The sequence below is a fragment of the Camelus bactrianus genome, chromosome 17 (assembly GCF_048773025.1).
Source record: "Camelus bactrianus isolate YW-2024 breed Bactrian camel chromosome 17, ASM4877302v1, whole genome shotgun sequence".
NCBI classification, from domain to species: Eukaryota; Metazoa; Chordata; class Mammalia; order Artiodactyla; family Camelidae; genus Camelus; species Camelus bactrianus.
Window position 1 is genome coordinate 22,665,973 of NC_133555.1, and position 17,067 is coordinate 22,683,039.

Consider the following 17,067-nt stretch of genomic DNA (forward strand, 5'->3'; position numbering starts at 1 on the left):
CAGGTTTCATAAATGTGTAAATTTGCCCAGGGATAAGAGCTTAGGTGTTGAAGATCCCTGTGTATTCCAGTTAAAAAGGAAAATAGAAATGAGGGAATTTAACCCTTCAAAGGGTGAAATATCCAATGAAGCCTAGAGTGTTAGCTGCCGCTTTGACCCATGTGTACAAGCCATCCAAGTCTGGTGTATCAGACACTGTGATGAGAGAGATGAATTCCTCACATGTACCTTTCGGTTGTCGGAAGTACGTTCTTGCCTCTCTTGGTGAATATCTGTAATAAACATTTCGTAGATGTGTAACAAACCAAAGTGTGCCTAAATCACCAGCTGCAGCTCCATGAGTCATTACACTTGTGGCAACCCCTTCCCAGGTCGACCAGGGCCCCGGAAACCCCCTGAGCCCCTCCCACTCGCCACCCCTCCCTTCTCTCCAAAGTAAGCCCTGTCCTGACTTCCAGCAGCTTGGGGAAGTTTGCGATAGTCTCTCATTTTATTTAAGTGGAATCATACTGTATGTATGCTTTTGTGTCTGGCATCTTTCACTTTATATTATCTTTATGAGATTCAGCCATGCTGTTATATGTAGCGATAGTTCAGATTTATGCTGTTAGAGAAGTATTCATTAATGGAAAGATTTTTTTTTTTTTTTTTTTTTGAATTGCTGTGCTGGTTCGGAGGTCAGATGCGTCCGTGGATCTTTACTCCTCTCTTTGCCTCCTGTCCCTCAAATCTGGAACAGCACTCCTGCTGTATTCCTCGTTCTCTTTCTACTCACAAAAATAAGAGGCAGGAGGTCGGAGAAGAGTTCTGAAGTAGCTGCCCCGTGACCTTGGGCAGATTATTCCAACTCTCTATTACTCAGTTAGAAAAAAATACATAAAAAAATACATAACAATGCCTGGAAATTTTCTGTGTGATGATTCCCAGAAAAACGCTTTAAAAGTGACCCGTCTGGGGTGAAAGGCAATGAGAATAGCCCATCTGATGTCATCGCACCAGCGCTGTTCTAAGTACTTTGTGTATTAACCCACTTAATACTCACCTTCGCCCTAATGAGAGAGGTTCTATTTTTATTCCCATTTTACAGCTGGGGGAACTGAGGCACAGAGCAGTCCAGGGTCTTCCCTGAGGAGGCACAGCTATAAATGGACAGAGCTGGGAGCTGACCTTCAAAGCCAATGCCCTTCTCCTCTCCCCGTGTTGCCTTGCGAGGGCTTTATTAACCCTGCCTCCAAGCACGGGCTGGGCACTCCCAAACTCCCACTGACCTCAGAGCCCCTCCCTCTGGCTCCTGTTCACCTGCTCCCTGCCGCTGTCCTCTTGCTGACTATGCACCAGTCACACTGCCCTTCTGTCACTTCTTAGAGCACGTGTAACTTTCTCTGGTACAAAATGTTCTCATTCCTCCTCCCCCTGCTCTTGGCTTGACTGGCTCCTTCGCATCCCCTGCGTCTCACCCTAATTAGCACCAACCCAGGGTTCTTTGCCAGCCCTCTGTCTGTCAAGCCTTAGAGCCAGTCTTTGATTCTCTATCTTAGCCTTGCGTTTCTTGCCTGCCTCCCGATGACGGCCTAACGCTGTGGTGCTGACGCCGTCAGCTGTGTTCCCTGCACAGTGGAGCGTCCTTGTGAAGGGGCCTCGTTCCTGGCTGTACTCACAGGGCCTGGCAACGGCCAGGCTTCATCAAAAGGCCTTTTGAAGAAACCAGGTGGGTCTCTGGCTGCCCATTCTTTTCCCCTGGGGAGCCGTTTCGCTTCTGTCCCGTGGAGTGAAGTGTTTCCTGAGCAAATGCTCCAGTGTGGTCTGCTTGTTGACTTGGGCTAATGGATTCTAGAAAGCAGCGTGGGGGTCAGTGTGAGCCCAGAGCAGACTCCAGCAAATAATCTTCAACTGGTTTGAATTTTTTGTGCATCCTTTCAGTTAGCAGTAGGCTTTGTGGCAACACGGCCACAGTCCATCTCCCGCAGAGCTGAGGCGTAGTCAGAATTGACCCCACATGTTTCCAAAAATGCTGCTTCCTGGTTGCCCTCTTTACTACTTTTTTACAATCCGTCTTTATTATGGGGGTAAGTTTGTCAGGAAGTTAACGAGCAAGTCAGCAGGTCGTAGGTAAGGGACCTCCAGTCCCGAACCGGAGTTTTGATCTTGAGCAGGCTCATTCCCATTAACAGTCCCGGGTCTGTAAGCCCAGCAAATTTAGTCCTGTTGTAACCCCTGTCACGTCCCACCCATGCTGGTTCAAAGGCACGTCCCTACCACGATGCTGCTAAAAAGCCAAGCCACTGTCGTTGGGGAAACCAGTCATGGCCTTCTCTGGAACCAGCTGGTTGCAAAAAGACATTCTTCACTTTGGACCAGTCTCACGGTGTGTCAGGGATGGGCAGACGGCCCTTCCCAGAAGGGGCCTCGCAGGCCGAGGTGGGGCGGGGGGCGGGAATCAGAAGTACCCACTCCTCCCCTCCCCTCCAGCTTCAGCCTCCCCGTCCTCAGCAGCAGCTGATTAAGGAAATGGTTTCACACGTCCAGGGGCACTTTTCCCTGGTACCACAGGGACAGATGGCAGACACATGCCTCTGAGCACTTAGGACCTGCTGGCCCCTGGGGACCCACTGGACGGACTGGTGACCAGAGTAAGGAAGTGTGAGAGATGCATCAAGGGCTCGAGATTTCAAAAGCTTCAAATAAGGGAGGAAAATAAGACAATAAAGGCATGAAGCACAGGGAACTCTGAAACCCACCGAGGGAAGGATGGGCTGTCAAAAGCGGGTTTGTTGAGAGGAGTTTAGAGAGACAACAGCTTGGTGATTCCCCGATTTGGGAAATATACCACACCCAGCCTAGTAGAATGCGTTCATCCTTTTCTAGAAAGACGGCGCGTCCACCTCATCTGCTGGCCAGGCTGATATTTGCTGTATGGGATGAAAAGGCTTCGCCCACTGCTGCTCCTGGACAGTCAGGGACAAGTTCTCCTTCCTCTGCCACCAGCGGTAGCTCCAGGATTGGAAATACTTGAGCAGCGGTTCTCGGTCAGGGTGATTTTGTCCCGAGGGGATTTTGGCAGTGTCTGAGGCTGGTTTGAGTTCTTACAGCTGGAGGAGGGGAGAGTGCTATGGCATCCAGTGGGGAGAGGACAGGGGTGCTGCTTCACCGCCTGCAATGCGCAGGACAGCCCCCAGCACAAAGAATCATCCTGCCCAAGATGCCGATAGTACCACGGTTGAGAACCCCTGAGTTAGTGTCTCTGAGGATATGGGCTTCCCAGGAGTATAAGCACCTTTACTTCCAAAGAAAACTGCCCTTGAAACTCTGCCGCAAGTCTGGCACTGTGTTCCTCTAACCCTCAAGGGCGTGAGAATCGCAGAGGCTGTTATGCAAACTCAGGTTTGGATTCTGCAAGTTTGGATCGACTGCCATTGCCCCTGGTCCACCGGTCACACTTGGAGTAGCAAGCAATTTTGAGTGTGTTCATAATCTTCCCCCTTCTTCCCTCCCCTCCTCCACGCTCCCTCTCTGTCCATCCCCACTCCCCTAGCCTTCCCTGTCGTACTGTGTTCAAACCATTCCATGCCCTGTCACCAAGGAACATGTGGTGGTGGTTAAACTCCACTGCCCAGATGACAGGTTCTCTCCAGCTGTGACCAATTTGAAGTTCAGGCTGTTGAGGAAATCAATTGACTCAGTTGGAAAAAGGGATTCCAAAGGGACCGGACGAACTACCGCCACATACTTAAATAAGCTGGTGCCTCGAAGACATGGTTTGCGTGGTCTGAGACACTTAGCTTGTATAGAGCCACGACTCTGGGAATGATCAGGCTTGATTCAGCTTCCCAGTTAGCACATTCGTGTTCTAAACCGGTTGAAACATTTCTATAAGGAGCCAGATAGTAAATATTTTAGGCTGCAGGTCATGCCATCTCTGTTACCACTGCTGACTCTGCCATTTGTAGCAAGAGAACAGCCATGGACCATGTGTAAACGAATAGGTGTGGTTGTGTCCCAATAAAATTTTATTTGCAAAAACAAGGATGCAGTCAGCCGGCTTTGGCCCACTGGCCATAGTTTGCAAACCCCTGTTCTGAACAATTCCTTCTATTTCATACCTGCTCCAGAGAAAGAACATACAGTGCAGACCTTACTAAGACATCAGTATGGGTTGTCAACGTATAGAAGGCAGCGGTGAGTGGATATTCTTTCTGTTATTGCACAGAAATGTGAATGCATCTTTCAAGTTGACGGAAACACAGCTCTGTTTTCCTATGCCAGTTTTTTTTTTTTTTCTTGGTAAGGAGGAATAGGACTAGAAAGGGCAATAAATAAGGAACAGAATGAGGTACCGAAAAGACTGCCAGTACATTTAAGCCTGCATTTCCTTCTCTCTGTGCTTGAGCGAATGCCTTCTGCTCTTAGAATAAATGGGGGCAGGGAACACTGCAAAGATTGCCTTTCTCCTGCTTCAGACCCAAAGCATTCTTTGAAGGAATTGATTTTTCTCGCTGTCATTGGTTTCTGTTGAGATCTCCTTTTTGCAGTGAGGGGGCACCACTCGGAGAGAAACGCTTGAGTGTTGCTTAAAGCACCCTGGCTGCATTTTCGTGTTGACAGTTTAACCACAGGGAACCGCAGGCCAAATTCGATACTGACCTCTCCTTGTTGGGGCACGTCCTGCGGGACCCGAGGAAAACCTGCAGCCCCTGCGGTGTGTGGGCGTTTGTGTCACTCTTGGCCACGCTGACCCCTGGGATAAGGATAAATCAAGGACTTTAAAGTCCACAGTCACCATCTAGCACCTCTCACAAAGCCTGCTTTATTTGGAGAGGAAAAAACCCTCTCTGTCTACTAATAAAACAGAGTTCCACTTGAGAGGAAAAGGACCGGGCAACTGTGTCTCGTGCTGTCGGATGGGGTCTTCTGCCAGGTTCTCCAGAGTGTTTTGGGACCCTGACAATGGCAGTGTTAAGTGTGGGGTCAGACAGTGGGCTTCCGCTGGAGCTCGCTAGAGAACATAGTGTGCAATTTCCACCTCCCATATTATAGCTGTGCACGCGCACGCACACACACACACACACACACACACACACACACACACACAGAGTCATGACTTAGGCAGCAAGAAAAGAAAGTACATTTATTGCAGGAGAGCAGGGTGGCGTTGCGAGCCCCGTGTGGTTGGACTGTGCTGATTTGCAGTGATTGGACACTGAGTCTCAGGCTACACAGACAAATGACATAAAGAGTTGCATTTCCTCTGGGTGGAGAAGTCAGCCCCAGCTGCAGTTTGGAGGCACAAATAATTTTTATTATTATTTGAGTGGCTCATCTTCAGTGACCACCATGATATGTCTGGTCCTGTGTGGGACATCTTTTTGGGTTCATTCATTCGTGTAATCGTGCATTCAGCAAGTATGTGCTTGCCTTTACAGTTGGCTGGGTGTAAATTTCTTGGAGCATGCGCTCTTTCTCTGGGGACTTTTAGGCCTGGCTTACTTCCTCCCTGAGTATTGAATATGCGGTGCTGAGTTTGGGGCTAGCACACAGAAGCCAGCTCCTGCCCTCTTGGAACTTATAGACTAGCTAAGGAGATGGAGAGGGAAAGAAAGAAAAAAAAAAAAAAACTACAGAAATTTGTGACAGTTGTGATGAAGCTTAAAAACAAAAGGTGTGTATTTTTTCTCACCTGATCATCACTATAGCTTTAAACTGAGATACTGCTGTTATGCCCATTTTACAGATGCATCTCAAGAGGTTCAAAAGTTGCCCTGAGTCACCCAGTCAGGAAGTGGCTCTCCAGTTGTGCACAGAGAGGGAGAGAGAGGGAGTGTTTCTTAGGTGTGAGCTGTGAGCTGGGATAGTACAGAGACATCTTGGGGACATGGAAGGAGCTAATTTAAACAGACTTCCAGAGGTGTGATCAGTGAGACAGAACACTTTTGCAGATCGCTGGACTAGCTATAAACCACACGTTCGACTTGAAAACTGGAGAAGCCCCAGATGGTGGGCCGTGTACTGAACCGCCAGAGACAATGAGATTGATTGCTGTGACCATGGTGTTTTTGTTCCTGATGGTTGGCACGCCACTAATACAAATTATAATCAGTTATTCTTTAAGTCCTGGCCCACGCCGGGTCAGAGGGTGGTTGTTTCTTCCTAGTTATAGGCAGCGTGAATATTCATTTACCTTAATTCCACCAAGGGGACGCCGGGCACTGCTAGTTTCTGGGAAAGTACGGTAAACAGGGGACAAGGCTCATGCTCTATTCAGGTACAAACTTAAACATAAAATTCGTAAGAAAGGGTGAGGACCTTAAAAAAGGGGTCAGGTGCTACAAAATGACTGGTTGGTAGGGAGACAACTTTGCTATTTGAGAAAGCACAATCAGGGCAGGCATCATGGAAGAGGTGACAGCTACATGAGGGCCTTAATGATCAGAAGAAGTCAGTGCAAAGGAGAGAGTTTTCCAAAGGGGGCTGAAATGAGCTTGTTGTGTGTAAGGTGCGGCTGAAGCAGAGTCAGCCAGGAGGAGCATTTAGTCCACGATCTTGGAGAGACATGAGCGCCTTGACATCTATGTATGGATTCTGGATTTGGCCACGAGTGAAACTGACCACAGAGCCACCCCGTTTAACGATAGGCACACAATTATTGCTTATCTCTGGGCAACATCGGCTGTTCTGTGCGTGCCCTGCATGCAAGAAGGCCTTGAAGAGAAATCCAAGTTAATAAATAACATACCCATTTCTCCTGTCTGGAGTGAGCCAGGGGCGTTTCCAATCCCACCCACACATCTCCCAGCTTACGTTTAGGTAGAACCGCTAGTGGACTCTGAGCTTGAGAAACAGGGTCCTCCTATTCTTGCCAGGGGACTTTTTTTGGGGGGTGGTGGTTAAGGGTATCCTGAGATTTCCAGGAAGCAGAAATACAATATGAAAGGACATCATCACCTTCCGATAGAATGAAAACTGCTCTTCCTCATGGTTATCTCCTCATTGGAATACGAACCTATTCCTGCACAGGACAGTCTCAGAAATGCACGACTTTGGGGCTTATAAAAGACAGGTTCAGGAAGATGGGAATTTCTGGTATTTGCTGGGTTATTTACCTCAGTTCCATTCCAGGGCTTGAGTGCAAAGCCCAGCAGAGATCGTTGTGCCCGCCTGTACAGCTTTTGTTTCTAGATTTGATTTTTGAGAGATTTTTTTTTCCCTTCCTTACTAGCATCTATCTGCTCAGACTACTCATTCATCATCTTATACTGCTGTCCTCTCCTCCCCGCCTTCAGATGGGGGAGGTCCTGGAAGTGATTAGGCTGTTGTAAATCAGCCTTTATGATGTGTACGTCAGAGATAAGCAGCTCGGAAAGCAGGAGTTGGAGGACTCCACTCCTCTTGCCCTGACAATTATCCCAGTAATGAAATTTAAAAAAAAAAAAAAAAAAGTGCCTGAGAAGTATGATGTTTGGCAGAATAGTTTTTCCGGAGACATAGCCAGCGGTTAAATTGGGCTCTTTAATGAGAACACTGTATTATTTTTACACTGTTTTGTTGAGTTATAACCTACATAACGTAAAGCAAACAGATATTAAAACTACAATTCCAGGAATTTTGACATGTGCGTCCTTTTACAATCATCACCCAGATCTGGGTAGAGGACAGTGCCCACGCCCTGGCAGCGTCTTCCGCTGTCCTGACCTCTGTCACCGCAGACAGCCGTAGCCTGTTCTTTATGTAAATGGAGTCACACAACATGTATTTTTTAGCGTCTCTCAGCATTTTCTATGAGATTCAGCCGTGTAATTTGGCGTAATTATCTATTCTCGTTGTGTAGAATTCCGATATATCACGGTCTGTCAACTGGTGTACTATTGACATTTGGGGCTGGATAATTCTCTGTTGAGGGGACTGTCTACGGTGTTCAGCAGTATCTCCCTGTTCTCTACCCACTGGATCCCAGTAGCACCCCACCCCCACCCCCAGTAATTTCCCCTGGAATTGAAAAATCATTTAGCTATGCTACAATTTTTAAGAACGGTTTTATTTGGACAGAATTACAAATTTGTTGAAAAGGTGCAAAAGTGGAACAAACAGTACCCATAATGCATTTACCTAGATTCACCTATTGTTAACATCTTCCTCATTTGTTTTATCATTTGATCTCTCTCGCGCGCGCGCGAGATACACACACACGACATATTTCTGGACCACTTGAGAGCTAATTGCGTCCACCATGGCCATTTGCCACCATACACTTCCCTGTGTATTTCCCAAGACTTAGGACCTTGTCTGACATTACCTTCACTATCAGTTAACCACAGTAAATTTAGCATAATGCATTTATCAATTAGCCCATGTCCCAGTTATTCTCAGTTGATCAAAAGTTCTCCTTTATAGCTTTTATTTTCACTCCAGAGCCCATTCCAGTCCAGGATCAAGTATAGTATATAGTCGCTGTGGTTCCTTAATATCCTTCAGTCTAGAATATTCCCTTAGCCTTTCTTTGTCTTTTATGAATTTTTTTTTTTAAAGAATACAGTCCCTTTTCTTCTTAATAGAACATTCCTCCTTTCGGGCTTTGTCTAATCTTTCCTCCTAAATGCACGGAGGGCACATACTCTTGACTGGAAGACTGCATATGTGGTGTGTCCTCCTTAGGGCATCCCATCTGGAGGGACATGATGTCGCTGTAATTCATCAGTGATGTTCAGTTTCATCTCCCAGTCGCAGAGTTGTCTGATTTCCCCGCAGTGTAGTTACTAAGTTTTCTTTTACAGATAATAAGCCGTATGTGGGGGAACGCTCAACACCGTGCACATATCCTGCTCCCTAATCAAATTTTACCCCCTAAATTTAACCTACTTTGAGTCTTGCATGAACCAGTCTTTACCCACAATGGTTACAAAATGATGATCTTCCAAACCCAGCACTCCTTCTGCATGTACGCTCCAGTCTGCTATATACAAGAACCCACTCTTTCCCCCCATTTATTTGTGGATGCTTTTATCTGTGATCAGCGTGGACTCAGGAATTCTAACATTTTTCAGTGGTTTATAAATCATTACTGTTTTAATGCTCCGATTGCTGAGCTTTGGCTGGTGAGATCCCGTTGATGTTGGGTCCTGTGTTCTTCTGAAAAACCCTCCCTTCGTTTTTTTTTATTTTTTAACACTTCTTTACTTACTTTTTGGCATAACAAGATGTTCCACACTCGTCTTTTACCTTCCCTCCTCCTGTCCTGGAATCAGCCATTTCTCCAAGAAGTCCTGATGGCTTTGAATGGGAAATGGTAGAAAATACCACAATTTATGTGTCCTTCCTCCTGTTAGTTGACATTTGAGTTGTTTATAGTCCTGGGCTTTTATAAAGAAAGCTTCTCTGAATACCCTTCTGTAGTTTTTGGATCTGTGCTAGTTTCTATTAGATATATCATCAGGAGTGCAATGGAAAGTCATAGAATCTCCACCCTGGCTTTATACCCAAAAGAAATGAGTATGTAAATCCACCAGGAAAATGGACACAGGTATTCAAAGAAGCTTCATTCATAATTCGTATCTATACACATACATGTATATATACACACACGTGTGTGTATGTATATTTCGCTTCAGTAGATAACGCTAAGCAGTGTTCCAAAGTGCCAGTAACATTAGTTTTGTGAGGGAAGCCAAAGTCCTTGGCCCCAGCAGGTGGGGCGGAATCATCAGTGGCAGGGGTTATAATGGGCCAGTGCAGTCCAAAGGCATGTTGTCTGTGACCAGAAACGGCAAAATGGCTGTTCTTTTTCCATTGATAATGAGTGGGGAATGCTGAGAGTTTTCCACCTGGGCCATTCTTAAACTGCTCTTCAAGAGTGCTGCTTTAAGATGGGCAAAATGGAAGCTACTGGAGTCAAGAATCTCCTGCTACCTTCAAGATGGTTTTCATCTTGGTGATGCCAGCAACAGCACTTAGGGAATGCAAGTCCATTGCTAGGGGCAACCGCTGTTAGAGAGCATTAGGGTAACTGATTTATTTTTTAAAGTGCCCCCCCCCCAGGGGAAGGAGGAATGCCCCCCTAGAGCCAACTCACATCTTCTGTCTGCTAGGGGCCCATTTAGAACCCTGGCAACAGTCATTTACTAAACAGCCTGAGAGAGTAAATATCCCTCTGTCCACACCCAGGAAGTCACATAATTTTCAAGACAGAGGCTGAGGGACAGCAGGCAGAGCAGGAAATTACTGGAGGCCAACGTGGAAGCGAACTGGTCCAGTATCACGGGACTGGATTCCAGCCTCGGTGTTGCCAGGAACTGTTAGGGCGCGGCCCCACCTCTATAGCTTAAAGTTCCTTCCTCCAAAATATCTGTCCTGCATAGCTTAAGAGAATGCATCATTACAAAGAGATGATTGAAGCACTTTGTCCAGTGAAATTCTAAACAGAGGAAACATCATATATAAGATACACAATGGGCACTGAAGTAATTTTGATGACTCTTTGGAGGAATTCATGACTAGTTAAAAAAAAAAAACTCTCGATGCATTTTAACCAGGTGGCCCCTCTCAGTGGACTCTGGCCCACGGTGGAGTGGGGAGAGCCCTCCTACATACTTTCTGAGATAGCCTTTGTGCAGTGTGCAACTGTACAACCGTATGCAGCGACCCTGAGTAGATGATGGTTCAGATGACCCACACCAACAGTGACCCCCATCGCTGCACATTTGCATTAACCTCTGTGGTCCTCTGCTCTGTCACCCCCAGGCCTCTCCGCGGATGGTGGCGCCAAACGCCAGGAGCACCTCTCCCGGTTTTCCATGCCCGACCTCAGCAAAGACTCCGGGATGAATGTGTCGGAAAAGCTGAGCAACATGGGCACCCTGAACTCGTCCATGCAGTTCCGCAGCGCCGAGTCCGTTCGCAGCCTGCTCTCCGCCCAGCAGTACCAGGAGATGGAGGGAAACCTCCACCCGCTCAGCAACCCCATCGGGTACAGGGACCTGCAGGCCCACGGAAGGATGCATCAGAGCTTTGATTTTGATGGGGGGATGGCGGGCGGCAAGCTGCCGGGGCCAGACGGCGTGAGGATCCAGCCCATGAGCGAGCGCACGCGGAGGAGAACTACTTCCCGCGACGACAATCGCCGCTTCCGACCTCACCGGTCCCGGCGATCCCGACGCTCTCGCTCAGATAATGCCCTGCACCTGGCCAGCGAGCGCGAGGCCATCTCTCAGTTAAAAGAAAGGCCCCCGCTGAGAGCCAGGGAGGACTATGATCAGTTCATGCGCCAGCGGAGCTTCCAGGAGAGCCTGGGCCAGGGGTCCCGGAGGGACCTGTACGGCCGATGCCCCCGGACTGTGTCGGACCTGGCTCTGCAAAATGCCTTTGGGGAGCGCTGGGGACCCTACTTCGCCGAGTACGATTGGTGTTCCACCTGCTCCTCCTCCTCGGAGTCTGACAACGAGGGCTATTTCTTAGGAGAACCCATCCCCCAGCCCGCCCACCTGCGATACGTTACGAGTGATGAGTTACTACACAAATACAGCTCGTATGGCCTCCCCAAGTCCTCCACGCTAGGTGGCAGGGGACAGTTGCACAGCAGGAAAAGACAAAAGAGCAAAAACTGTATCATTTCTTAATCCGATGAGGGTCAGGGAATAGGGGGAAGATGGAAGCTAAGAATGTAAATTCAGAAACTTGCACTGTTTTCAATTATAAGGCGCTTTTGGCAGGGGTGGTGACGGAGAGACGTGCTCTCTGTTGACGGAGCAAGGTAGCAGATTGACTCGGTAGGTAGTCACAGTTCTTGGCATGTTGAATATTATTTGCACATTTCACTTTGGAAACGCTGTAGACTCTAACGGAGGCCAGGGTTGGTCACCTCCTTCCCGTCCGTCTGTGTTGAGTTGCCACTGGCTAGATGGCACATTGTCTCCCGCTCGCTTATAGCCTCTCTGGTTCTCTTACTTATAGGACCCTTTTTCCAGTAAGTAATTTGTTTTATTAGCCAGGACCCAAGACTAAGTTATTTACATGTCCATTGTAAATGCAATGTAAATGAGAGTTCTGATAAAATATTTTTGTATTTTGTAATATCAAAGGAATTTCTATATCGTAGGACTCAGTGGAGAATTGCATGCATGTCTAGCATTGTCTTTGAGTAGTATTCCAAGGTGATCCAGGACCCCCTCCACCCCTCCTTTTTTTTTCTTTTTTCTATACAAATTTGTTACATGTCAGTGAGACCTTTTTCAAAGGATGATTATTCAATTTGGCTTTTTGTGGCTGAAAAAAAAAATTATTACCTATTCCACCCAAAGCATTTGATGCTCCATTCCACCTGAAGGAGTCATCCTGAAGTCTGCTCCCACCCTCAGTAGAATCTCTTCTCTACAGAGTGATAGTAATTTTTTTATATATAATTGCAAATGTAACTTTTGCCAATTAGAAAAACCAACCAGTGTCAGTAAAGTTCCGTGAGAAATGCCATCCCTGCTGGGAACCTTGAAGTTGCTTACCATTGATCTGTCCCTTGGGGAAACTAAAGTGACTGTGAGTGGTGCCGTTGTGTGATGTCAGCATGACATTGTTTTGAATGTGGCATTATTTTCTGGTGCTCATGTTTCCTGGATCTTATTCTCTGCTTTCCTTTACCAAGGCAGACGGAACACTGCCTTAGCCTGACAACCGGTTGTCCTCAGCGCAAATGAACTGCCTCGTTGAGAATTTCGGGACCCCCAAGTTTCCAAGGGGCTCTGGGAGTAAGGGTGTGTTCTAGATCATAGGTCGTACGTGGAGAAGGAACAGGTCAAGGGTAGAGACTGAAGGGGATTATGAAGGAAGGTCAGAATAAAGCAGAACTTGGAGAAATGGAGTTAGAAGAGAGATGGCAACCCTCTTGAATCGCCCCACCCCCCACCCCAGTGCTTGTGGGAAATAAATCTGGCTTAACACGCTCCGTAACCAGAGTATCTGGGTTACCCAGAAAAGTTGAGCTGCTCAGGAGATTTCGGTGTGACGGTTTTGCGGAACACATGTTGTTGAAAGGAGGATTTCCGTTGTGAACTTTGGGGACCGTTGGTCAGGCAGAAAGTGGCTCAAAAGTGAGTTTGCTTCAAGAAGACATTTAACGGTTGTGTTGTTTATAGTAAAAATAAAACTTCCTACCTTGCTTCAGTCAAAAATGAAGCACTTGCTTTTACTTCCATTCTCCTCCATCCCTTCGTGGATTGTGGCACTTGAAATAATCCATCGGAGGACCCGCCTTTAGTGAGATGTACTGTCGATGTAGTACACAGCGTATCTCAGTGGCCATCTGCCCTGGTGAGGTGAGCGTGGTCTCTTTCCAGTATAGTAATTACTACTTTCTAGTATTTTTTTAGGAAGAGGATGTGAAAAGTGGCTTTTCAGACACCATCCCAAATGGGTCTGGGAGAAGGAGGACTGTAAAGGACATGGAAATGGCACTTGATTCAGGCTGTATGAAAATAATTTGCTTTTCAGGTATTACTATGACATTTGTCATTGTCACTGATGTTTTGAAAAAAAGCAATGCAAATGTTGATTGTGGCTGTTTTCCGCATGCTTTCTTCATATCTAAATGCTTCATTAATTATCCAAGCCTCTGGAGAATTAACTCTATTACGTTTGTATAGTAAGTTTGTAAACTGCTTGGCAAACTGATTAAGAAATAATGTGCACCGCCATGCTACCAACGTGGCAGGTTTCTGGTAGAAATCGGGCGAGTCCAATTTGAAGTTCTGAGTTCTTTGATTGATAAGCATAAAAAGGCATTTGGGCAAAAGAAAAGAGAGGAAAAAAAAGTAGATTATACACAACTGAAAATATTGTCTGTCCTCTGTGGCCTAGAATCCAATGAAAGAAATTCTCCTAGTAAACATTGCTTTCTAACTCTCTCGTTTTGATAGTACCTCTTCTATTTCCCAGATGAGGCTTTAAGCACCATCAGCAGAAAGAAGAAGGTGGCCTAGAAACCGACATATAAGCAGTACCTGGAGGGATGAGCAGAATAAGCAGTTTCAGATCTCACTGCCCAGGGAGCGTCCATCATGTCTGCTGGTCAGAGCTTGAGGTATGATGAGATCCAAGTCTCAGGGTCAGTTGGTCTACAAGCAAGACCACCTCCATCTCTTCCATCCCACACGCAGCCAGGCACTTTGCAGAGGATGCCGACGGAGAATCGGTAAATCTTCACGGTGAGGATGGACCCTCCCTCCCAGTGAATGCCCGAGAGAGAGCAGGATGCCACTGTAGTGGGATTCCACCTTAGTGATAACTTCCACGTGACATCCCAGAATCCTGTTCCCCAAAATTCAGTGCCTGCTTTTCTGAAGCAAGATCTCAGGGTCCTTACCTGACTCCTCCATCATTACCAGGAGCTGTTCTTCTTGGTCAAGTTGCACCTCTTCTTAGATCATCATTTCTTCTTTGATAGACTGGTTTTTTTAGAAAAGTAATCTTTCCCCAGTTTCTTCTCTTCTCTAATGCCTTGGTTTTTGGGGCGTTTTTTTCCTACCTCTCCTTAAATTGATCTTCTTGTCTTTTGGATAAAACTACAACTTCGGAGTTCATTTCATTTCCTATTGCTGCTCAGTTCAGTGGCAACAGAACTGGCCCTTTCCCAGGAAGGAGTCAGTGACAGTTCCCTGAATGGCCCTGCCGATGTGTATTACCCTCGATACTATGAACAAGTTTCTTAGCAGGCTGATGGCGTGGGACGTGGCATTCAGCTGCCCTTCCTCCTGGTGTGTAGTTCCAGGATTCCTACTAAGTGTGAAGATAAATGAGGTGAGAGAAACAAGAACTGTAAGTGCAGAGTTTTTTTATCGTTGGTTGTTTGACACCCTCTTTCCATAATCACCTTCCCTGGCCCTTCCTTTCCAGCCTCAGCCAGCCCAGCGAACAAGCAATTTTGTGTTTTCATATGGGACCTGAAGGCAGCTCTTTGTCATCCTCTTTTCCCATCCCATGGGATGTTCCTTCAACGCGACACGGTTATATTTCCCTCTCCTGCAGCAGCTTCCCGCTTCTTGGGTACCCCAGCCATTGTTGAGTACAGGCGGGGCCAGTGACGCTGTGTGTGTAGCACGTGCTCTGCCATGCCTGCATCCTGGGCAGACAGAACCGAGGCACCACTGTATGCTTTCCCAGAGAGTGCGGATGCAGCCTGAACAGCTCTTTGCAACCCTCCAGCCAGCCAGGACTGGTTGCTCAGAACTGATCTTACTTGTCGGATAACCAATCTTACTTGTGAACTCATTATTTGTCTTCCCATCCTGGGCTCTTTTGCCATTGGCTCAAAACAGTACACCAGCCATTTAGGAAGCATCATCCATAAATAATTGTGAGACTCCAGTTCCTCTCCCCACCGGCATCGTGGATGCTAAAGGATGCTGCCTTCTTTAGGCTAAATGAAGTCAAACCTCTTAGGCCTCCTTTTCCAGTCTCATGTTCTTGGCCAATGACAGGCAGCCTGCTGTTCACCATTTCAGAGGTCAGATGAGAGTCCATCTTCTTCTTCATCTAGTCCCACCATTTAACAAGAAATAACACAGATATTTAAATTCCAAAGAGAGGCGCTCTTTGTGCATTTCTCTCTAACAGAAGCCAGATGCTAATACGTAAGAAGGAGGATCTGTCTGTGACAAAGGGAGTGGACGATGGAATCAATAATCTGAGGATTTCATGCCGGAAAGGTTGCTGTTAGTGACTGTTCAGCACCTGTAGGGCTTTCAGATGGGCTCCCTGGCCAGCCTTCCAGGTGCAGGACTCAGCCAAGCCTCCTCTGCCGATTTTGAAGGCAGTTCAGGATTACCGCCTTTTGAGGTATGTTTCTTAAAGCACAAGAGAGGTGGAAATGAAAAGAGCCTTGCCTCCAGTGGCCAGTCCCTCTGGGGTCTCAGCAGACACCAGAGCTTGTTAGTCTGATCACTGGGAAGCAGTCATCAAGGCTAAGATTGAAAAAAAAAAAAAAAAAGAAAAGAAAGAAAAAAAGAAGAAAGATTGCAATCTTTTTCCATTTTCTCATACCAGGAGCCCCATCAAACCCAAGACTCCCATCAAACATGACTTACTGTTGGGAGCTGTGCTATTTTCTAAGCTTACTTCCTGCTGATGAAACAAGCTTTCCCCACGGGGAATAAAAAAAGGAGAGGAGAAAAGTCAGGTAGTGTTAGCAAACATTTCTGTGATTTAGATACAATGAATCTGTAGGATAGAAAGAAAAAATAAAGTCTTGTTCTATCCTGCTAGGTTTCTGAGACATCCCTCCCCCTACTGAGTATTTGGCCATTGATGTTCAGGAGGTCGCTGACCAAGCGTTTCTACGTTTTTCAGAGAGAGTTACTCACCAGTCAGGTGTGTTCTCAAGCCTGTCTAGTTCATTTCCCCGGTTTTCCCATAAAGCATTTTGCTTCTATCACAAACCCCGAATTGACATGCTGAGGCCTCTGGGTCCTCCTTTTTCCTCAGCAAATTAGGACTTGGGCAGTTTTCCCTCTACTGAACACATTCTCTCCTGTACGAGGAGCCCTTTGTCCATCTCCTGCCCGAAGTCCACGTGCAGCAACGAAACCTCAAAGGGCCTGAGAAGGTGAAGCACGCCAGAGTCTGTCTTGTGTGTCGGGTGTCCGGCTGTTTGTTCAGAAGGTCTGCAGGAGGCCTTTGGTGTGGGCTCTGCCAGAGACTGTCGTGAACATTTCGCTTGAGATCCGTGCCCTGTACAATGGATATGATGTTTTACTGATGTCTGTAATACGTTTGTAAACTTCCAATAAAATTTGAATAAAAGAGATGTTGCCGTTCTTCTCCGTCTTCCTTCGCTTTCTAGGTTTTGGGGAAATCTTTGCCTTTGAGCATCTCGACAACAGAGGAGAGAGGCTGCACGTGTCGGGGTGGGGGGGTGAGATTTGCTATGAAAGACGAACCTGATTGCTTGAATCGGAGTTTCAGCACTCTCAGCATTTGGGGCCAGTGACAGAGGACCGTCCTGCGCGTTGTAGGATGTTTAGCAGTTTTGTTGACCTCTCCCCAGCCCAAGTTGTGACAACCAAAAATGTTTCCACACATTAGGATGGCTATTAT

The 17,067-nt window shown here is 46.9% G+C and overlaps 1 protein-coding gene across 10 annotated transcripts in view; it reads left to right on the top strand.

Moving 5' to 3' along the window:
• The window catches only part of PRICKLE2 (prickle planar cell polarity protein 2), a 310,734-nt gene extending 293,957 nt beyond the window's left edge, over window positions 1-16,777 (top strand). For 7 of the 10 annotated variants that reach the window (XM_074344532.1, XM_074344533.1, XM_074344538.1 and 4 more), the window contains one exon: window positions 10,729-16,777. In XM_074344532.1, the coding sequence (XP_074200633.1) occupies window positions 10,729-11,603 (875 nt within the window). In that variant the 3' untranslated portion in view covers window positions 11,604-16,777. The remainder of the gene's footprint in view (window positions 1-10,728) is intronic. The other 3 variants (XR_012499921.1, XR_012499919.1, XR_012499920.1) reach the window with 3 other exon arrangements.
• The last annotated feature ends 290 nt before the right edge of the window (window positions 16,778-17,067 follow it).